Raw genomic sequence first — 8,016 nt, forward strand, 5'->3', positions numbered from 1 at the left:
TCAACATAACTTATCTTGAAGTCACAAGATAACTTATTATCTCGAGATAACAAGATTATTAACTTGTTATCACAACTTTGTTATGTTGAGATCACAAGATAACTCATTATCTCAAGATAAGATAATTAACTCGCTATCACAAGATAATTAACTCGCTATTTCTAGATAACTATCTCAAGATAACAAGATAATTAACTCATTGTCTCAACATAACTCATCTTGAGATCACAAGATAACTTATCTCGAGATAACAAGATAATTAACTTGTTATCACAACTTTGTTATCTTGAGATCACAAGATAACTCGTTATCTCAAGATAATACCTTTGTTATCTTGAGATCACAAGATAATTGACTCGTTATCTCAACATAACTGTCCAGAAAACTATAACTACTTTATGGGCCTCTCTGGACTTCGGTGTCTAACACCTAAAATAGACCTGATTATGTGGTTTCTGACTCGAGACACCGTTTTCTGTAGAAATGGACCAAAGAACATTAGCGTAGCTAAAAACAGCTTCAATAGATAACAGTGAGTCATACAGTGTCAGAGAACACACAATCAAGACTGTTAGAGACTATTTAATAACCAGACGGTTTGAGGCGAGTCACGATCATTAAGGCACGCCGTTAGCGCCCTGCTAACTCTGCCTCGGAGCTCTACTGCAAAGATTTTTCCCAAACTGTTGCTCTAACAAACTTCAGACAGCATCACACTGTTTGGCTAAAGTAGAGTTGGAGTCTTAATACTGCAGCCGTTTCTTGGCCATGTAAGCATTAGTGACCTGACTCATGACCACCAGCGCGGCCAGCGTTGGGCAGAAAGCGGCGAGGTACCAGACGTACCCGCTTACGCTGCCCGTGAACCAGACGGAGCAGGTGCCCAGCAGCAGGCTGGTGCTGCCCAGCAGATACGTCAGGAGTCCAGAGGCGGCGTGGTAGCGCTTCAGCTTGGCCAGCGACCAGCCTTTGGCCAGTTTGTGGTACAGAAGAGGCAGCGCGCCCACCGACTGGATCACGACGACTCCCACCGTTATAACCCCGATCAGTCCGTGCCAGGAGGCGAAGTGCGGTTTGCCGTTGAGGTGTTTGTTGTAGAAGATGGCGCCCAGGCCGACGACGGCGCAGGAGGTGCTGAGACACTGCAGGATCCAGTGCAGACGAGCTTTAGTCTGGTGCTTGAGCTTCACCACCGGAGACGAGTGTGGAGAGAAGAGCAGAATCGCCTCCGTCATGAAGAAGGAGAACTAGGAGCAGAAGAAGCTCGGTCAGTTAACACTGGAGAGGAACAGTGCAGACAAAAGCTAATATTGCTAACAGTAGCCACGGTTACATGCAGCCTAATAATCCATTAATAATCCGACTAACAGCTCAATCGGAATAGAATACGTCCATGTAAACACCTCAATCTGAAGAGTCTAGTCTGATTGAGGCCATTCGGAATACAGTGTCTATCCGACTGATCGAGGTGGGTAATCCTGTAAATAATCCGTTAAATAGAAGAATAATATCCGTGTAAACGCCTGTATCTGATTACATTCCCTATCGGAAAGTTTAAGTCCGTTCTGATCATGTTCGTCACGTCATAGTGAAAGTTTATACCGTTCAACATGGCGGAGCAGAAACTGGTCTGCAGAGGAGACGAAGTTTATGCTCTGATCTTTAAAAGGCGGCGGTGGGACGGACGTCCAGCTTATGTGTCTCAGAACACGACGTCTTCCTCTCGGCCTTCTTTAATGAGGACATGTGAAGGACGTTTTCCTGAGTCTGACATCATTTTAAAGCAATTAAAAACACAAGCACTGCTCACTGCTGCTCATCTCACTCTGACTGGACTCACGTGATGCTGGTTGTCATGGTAACAGCTACACTAAGTGCTTCTCTATGCATGCACGTGATTACTTGTAGTGAGCATGTAAACAGAGATTTTCATCAGATTGTTGAGTAGAGTGAGAATAAACGCCTCAGTCTGAATCTGTAATCAGAATGTGTTCAATCGGACTGGAGAAAATCTTTGCATGTAAACACAGTCAGTGATGAGAGCTGGTGTGGATAAGTTGAAGATATTTTATCTTTATCGTGATAAATTATTTCACCATACGCTTTTCTGAGCATATCGTGGATATCAGTACTTAAAGAACACTAGCGCTGCCTTCAGGTCCTCCTCGGAAGTTCCTACTTATGACTTTCGAGGCCGTAAATACGACTTAATTTGTGTTCAAGTGGTTTTAGTTGGAAATAAGACAGATAAACTGGAAATAATGTTTTGGGTTTACTGTTGTTTTTCTGTCATTAAACACAGTCTGTGTATTTTGTGTTCTAAGCAAGGTGAAGAGCAGGAGATGCTCATGAGAACAGTAATGTTTTTATGCAGTCGGAATAACAAAACGTGCTCATATCTGTTTTTCCATGTGTGGATGGTTTTAGCCTGCAGTGTTAATGTTGTGGCTGAATAATAACTGAAATACAGACAGTTTATCAGCGGCTATCATCGAGTGTGTTTACATGCACTTAATAATCCGCTCATTTCTGCAGTTTTCTGATTATTCAAACGGTCATGTAAACAGCACACTCTGATTTCTTAGATCGGAGTAAGGTCTAGAAATCTGATTAAGAAATCTGATGAGGAGGCTGGATTTTAGCAGTGCATGTGAACTCTTACTCTGATTTCTTTCTGATTTCTCAGTCTGAGCATGTGCGAAAACAGACAGCGGTATAATAAGCGAGCAGAGCAGAGCAACTCTTTTGGAGCGACGCTGAAACCGACTACATGCTTGACGAAATGAAGGATTTAAATATTCTACATCATCTAGATGATGTTTGTTCATATTTTCAGGTAAAGTGAAAAAAAGCCACGCCAGATTTATGTTATGTTTACGTCACGTCTTCTTCTGTGAGTTTACTGGCTGGTTGCAAAGCAGAAATCTGATTACTGTCTGACTCATGTAGACCTGGAGTTTCCCCATTATCTGATTACTCAAGTGCATGTGAACGCTTTGATTGGATTACTGACAAAATCTGATTTTCTGCAGTTATCGGATTATTAAGTGCATGTAAACACGCTCAATGCTTTTTTTGACACGTCTCAAACTCGGTAACTTGGGACTCGTTGAAAAATCTGAGTTTCCCACCAGTAAATACGACATTGCGGTGGCGTTCATGTGCATCCATTCTGTAAATCCGATATTTCCGACAGGACTTGAAGGCAGCAAAACTACGTTTTATTGCAAAGGGAGCATAATTAGGCCTGTTTAATTGGATTTAGTCCAGCGCAGTTTGTGAAACACTGAAAAAAAAATCATTCTAGTTTTGTAGGTTGTACACATTTTTTTTTGTTTTTTTAATAGTATTCATAGTAGTGGCTCTATTTTGTCTGTTCCAACTTCTTAAATCTCAGAAAAACTAAATACCGTGAAGAATAATATGTATCGTGAAAATGTCTTGAAGTATCGTGACGTTTGTGCCGTATCGCCCACCTCTAAATGAGTCAATGAAAGTGAACAGTCACCATTATGCAGATACAGTCATGCGTGTTTGGCCGAGCTATTCCTTGAAAGAGGAGAAGGGGTCATTCGGAAGGTCCTGCAACTGCCCTGTATTTCTCCACATCTGAGCTTCAGAGATTTGGCCAAGTTCATTTTTACACTCGCGTGAATTTAATGAATTAACACTTTCATCATTTATCAAGCTTCAGGTTACCACCTGAAAACTCACACTCTCAAGCTGGAAGATACGAGGTGAAAAAGAGGCTAGGCCAGCAACGTTAGCTGAGGTACCACACCATTAGGGTTGCCAGAAACCCACAAAAAAGCATGAAAAAACACCCCAAACGTGCATTAAAAATAGTCTATAGTCATTTTAACATGAAATAATACAGCAATTAACCAACAGAACATCAATGAGGAGCCTCTGAGTGTGTTAACCACTGAAACTGGCCTTTAAACAACAGTGTTTATTTTATCACTGATACAGAGAAACAAAAGCTTCTTATGTAATTTTTAGTGTGGCAGTCAAATATTTATGAAGTGCCTGGACAAAGAAACCATAACTATTTTTTCAATAAACATATTTGTATGTGTATCTTATTTCCGTAAGTTGCATAAACTCATCAATGTATTGAGAGTAAACACCTTTTAACGTTAATTTTAATGTTAATCCTCTCAAATTTTGTTTTAATTTCATACATTAACTGCTGATGCCATTTACAAACACAACAGATGGGCGGGGCAGCGGCCTCCTCTCACCAGGAGTGACTCAATTGTGATAGTTCTGAAAGTTCTGATAACTGATTGGACGTGTCAGATTGTTAAGTAATAGACTTAATATACTTTTTTAAAACCCGCCCAAAATAATGATAAACCAGCCCAAATTCTGTCCACCTGCCAAAACACTTTTCCCCACCAAATCCAACCAAAATGCACCCAGTCTGGCGGGAACCTGCCCAATCTGGCAACACTGCTGTCTGCTTATCTGAAAGACTGAACAGGGCTGGTTGAGCGGCTGAGTGAGCGCCGTCATTAAAAACAACGCATTTGAGATTAAATTAGTTAAATACAGCTTCAGCCTCCTGATCCTGTACTGAGGATCACGCAAACGTCACTCACCGCCAGCGTCATGAGGAACGGGTGCCAGGAGAACAAACCTGCAACGACAAAACAGAGCCCATCATCATCATCATCAACTTTTGAGCAACGATTCTGCAAAAAAATCACATCTACACAGTTCTGCCTTTCCTTCTTACAGACAAAACAGTGTTCAGACTTCAAGACCAACATTTTCAGCGATGCTGATGTACTTTAGCTCATGTTTACAGACAACAGTGAGTCACAGTGTCAGAAACCACATCATCAAGTCTGTTAGAGATCAAAACTGATATCTGTTCCTAGTCATATTAAGCACAACGGGCCCTTTTCACAGAGAGTGCGCTTACTTCCGGCTTAAGCGTTAGCAGGGTAAACTCGCTTCCGTTCCATATAACTACTGCAGAAGCGATGACAAAATGTTATAGTAGTGAACTATAATGCTCCAATACTGAGGTACAACAGCTATATTTTAGTTTTCCTGCACTGTCATGACAAACAGTGAGAATAAGAAGTGGATGGAAGCTCTGACTTAACTGTAAACAGAGCTAAAATGCTGTATGTGTGGGACGGCCTTGTTTTTTCTGCAGCTGCTTCACAGCAAACAGCCTCTGTGTCTTTCTACAACCTGCCAGTGATTTCGCTAATATTTCTGTTTTGAAAAGAAAGAAGAGCTTATATATGTGGCACGAATTTGATGGACTCGTTTATATTAAGCTAGCTATGCTGGCTAGAAGCTACTGCTAACAGTAATGTTAGCTATTATCCCAAACTAACGCCAGATTACCCGGCTAACTTAAAGCAGCATCACAAGTTAATTTTGCACTCATCTTTAAAAAGCTAATGCAGGCGATAAACCGCCAACGAAATAATTCTTACATGATCAGCTTGGTACGAACAGCTGACGTTAGCTGGCACATTATGTCAGAGACCTTACGCATAACCGCGATGCTAAGATACACGTTAGCTAGGAATCGCGTTTTTGATTGAGTCGTGAAAGGCGGATGTTTTCCGAAGTACTTCTTCAAAAATTGCCATGAAACTAAAATAAAGATGCTGTTTGGCAGATCGCTAACATAGCTAGCCAGCTAGCTTTAAAGTTTGCTACTGATATGAAGTTAGTGTTCCTTAAACTGTTAATGGTAGGCTAGCTAATTAGCGCCTGTAGCCATAACTATAAGCTAAAAGAGAGTTTAAACGAGGTCTGTCAAATAGACTTTACATATAAAAGTTCTGGTTTGCGTTTATAATATTAGAGAAATCGCTGCTGTAAATGTGTCACAGAACCTGCTTCACGTCAGCCGGCTGGTGCCAGCAGCTGATGAAGGCTAGCTTCCTTGTTTGGGAATACAGCTACAGTTAGCAGTGGCCTCTAGCGTAGCTAGCTACAGCTAAACAATGTCTAACAAACTCATACTATATATAAAAGTTCTTCTTTCTTTTGAAAACAGAAATATTACATAAGTTGCTGGCGTGTTATTCAAAGACAGAGAGACTGCTTGATGTGAGGCAGCTGCAGCAGCAGTAAGCAGGGCTACACCACACATACAGATACACACAGTTTAGGTCTGTTTACAGTTCAATCAGAGCTTCCATCCACTTTCTGATCTCATAGTTTGTCGCTAAACCGGAAGTAATCACGCTCTCTGTGAAAAGGGCCCATACATCATATCATCCCATTTAAAAGCCTTTCCCCCGCCTCTAAAACGTCTTCTGAGTTTTGATGATGTCACTATGCACCAGTGGGTGGGGGAAAAATAATATTATCCAATAATATCATGTTTCTCCCCCACCTGTGATGGAGAGAAACGCTCCGCTAGCTCAGAGACGCTCCCTGATACCGAGATTCACTCGCAAACAGTTTTATTAGTTATTAAACCAGTTATTATTTTCCTTTTTAACTCGTCATGATGTGAGGCGAGTGAGTGATGACTGAGGCAGTTAGCAGGATGCTAACTGGTGGGGTATAAGTTTCCATTAAGTGTTAGCTACATTAGCTTCGTAGCTCCTGTGAAGAACTCAAAGAAGCAAACGTATCTTGGCTGATGGGCCACAATCGGGGGAAAAGGGATCGACTGTGGAAATCCGAGCTATTGGTTATCATTACTGCTACTGAGTGCTGACTGGTTAGCATTACTGCTACTGAGCGCTGAGTGGTTAGCATCACGGCTACTGAGTGCTGACTGGTTAGCATTACCGCTACTGAGTGCTGACTGATTAGCATTACTGCTACTGAGCGATGACTGGTTAGCATTACTGCTACTGAGCGCTGATTGGTTGGTCTTGCTGCTACTGAGTGCTGATTGGTTAGTATTACTGCTACTGAGTGCTGATTGGTTATCATTACTGCTACTGAGCGCTGATTGGTTGGTCTTGCTGCTACTGAGTGCTGATTGGTTGGCATTACTGCTACTGAGCGCTGATTGGTTGGTCTTACTGCTACTGAGTGCTGATTGGTTGGCATTACTGCTACTGAGTGCTGATTGGTTAGTATTACTGCTACTGAGTGCTGATTGGTTATCATTACTGCTAGTGAGCGCTGGTTGGTTAATATTACTGGTACTGAGTGCTGATTGGTTGGCATTACTGCTACTGAGCGCTGATTGGTTGGTCTTGCTGCTACTGAGTACTGACTGGTTAGCATTACTCATTGCCTCACTGAATCATTGACATTATAAATGTAAGTTTGAAAATGTTCAAAAATGTGACAGCAGTATTAAGGTGTTTTGTGCTGTTCAGGAACCGAATGGCTTCTTCTTTATGAAATGTTTAATCATTTATAAACTATGGTTTTGCTCAAAGGCTCCATATTAACCCTTCATTTTGGACTCGCTCGGGAGCGCCCTCTAGTGTTTGAGAAACCCGGAAGACATTAGAGAGCGTCAGTTCTCCTCTCTACAAGTTCTCTGGATTTAGATGAGGCTACTCACTGGAGCCAGGCTTTGCTAGCGCCGCCATCAGGATGGTGAAAGCAGCGCAAAGTGTGTGGGCAGAAATCCCACACAGCGTCCTGGACACACTGTAGAGCTGGGGCTCAGACTCAGAGTGCAGCATCGTCGGTCCTCACTCTCCTTCACTCTCCCTCACTCTCCTTCACTCTCCCTCACTCTCCTTCACTCTTTCACTCTCCTTCACTCTCCTTAACTCACCTTCACTCTCTTTCACTCTTTCACTCTCCCTCACTCTGCTTCACTCTCCCTCACTCTCCTTCACTCTCTTTAACTCTCTTTCACTCTCCGCTTCACTCCAGCTCACCCAGCAGACTCACTCCGTCACCCCCTCAGCTTCCTCAGCTCCATCAGAACTGCAGCGGAGAAGCAGCTTCACCATAAAGACTTAAACCGTTAAAGATCGGTCAGAGACACAGACTGAGTCCGGAGTGTTTATTAGACTTCACAGAAACTTTTAACAGCTCTCCCGCCGCTCAGCTCACCCG

At 42.4% G+C, this 8,016-nt stretch overlaps 1 protein-coding gene across 1 annotated transcript; it reads right to left on the bottom strand.

Moving 5' to 3' along the window:
• Positions 1-257: 257 nt before the first annotated feature.
• Positions 258-7,721, bottom strand: LOC118799602 (cytochrome b561 domain-containing protein 2). The gene is made up of 3 exons (XM_036559563.1): positions 7,511-7,721; positions 4,605-4,642; positions 258-1,247 (listed from the first exon to the last, which is right to left on the bottom strand). Exons 1-3 carry the CDS (start codon positions 7,632-7,634, stop codon positions 744-746), a joined length of 666 nt encoding a protein of 221 aa, XP_036415456.1. The 5' UTR covers positions 7,635-7,721; the 3' UTR covers positions 258-743.
• Positions 7,722-8,016: the final 295 nt, after the last annotated feature.

Source organism: Colossoma macropomum, unplaced genomic scaffold (assembly GCF_904425465.1).
Source record: "Colossoma macropomum unplaced genomic scaffold, Colossoma_macropomum, whole genome shotgun sequence".
NCBI classification, from domain to species: Eukaryota; Metazoa; Chordata; class Actinopteri; order Characiformes; family Serrasalmidae; genus Colossoma; species Colossoma macropomum.

Excerpts from the sequence above, each read along its gene's own strand:
- LOC118799602 (XM_036559563.1), bottom strand. The coding sequence starts at position 7,634 with ATGCTGCACTCTGAGTCTGAGCCCCAGCTCTACAGTGTGTCCAGGACG. Across the intron at positions 4,643-7,510 it reads GCTAGCAAAGCCTGGCTCCA|GTTTGTTCTCCTGGCACCCG; the intron begins GTGAGTAGCCTC and ends TTGTCGTTGCAG. Across the intron at positions 1,248-4,604 it reads CGTTCCTCATGACGCTGGCG|TTCTCCTTCTTCATGACGGA; the intron begins GTGAGTGACGTT and ends TTCTGCTCCTAG.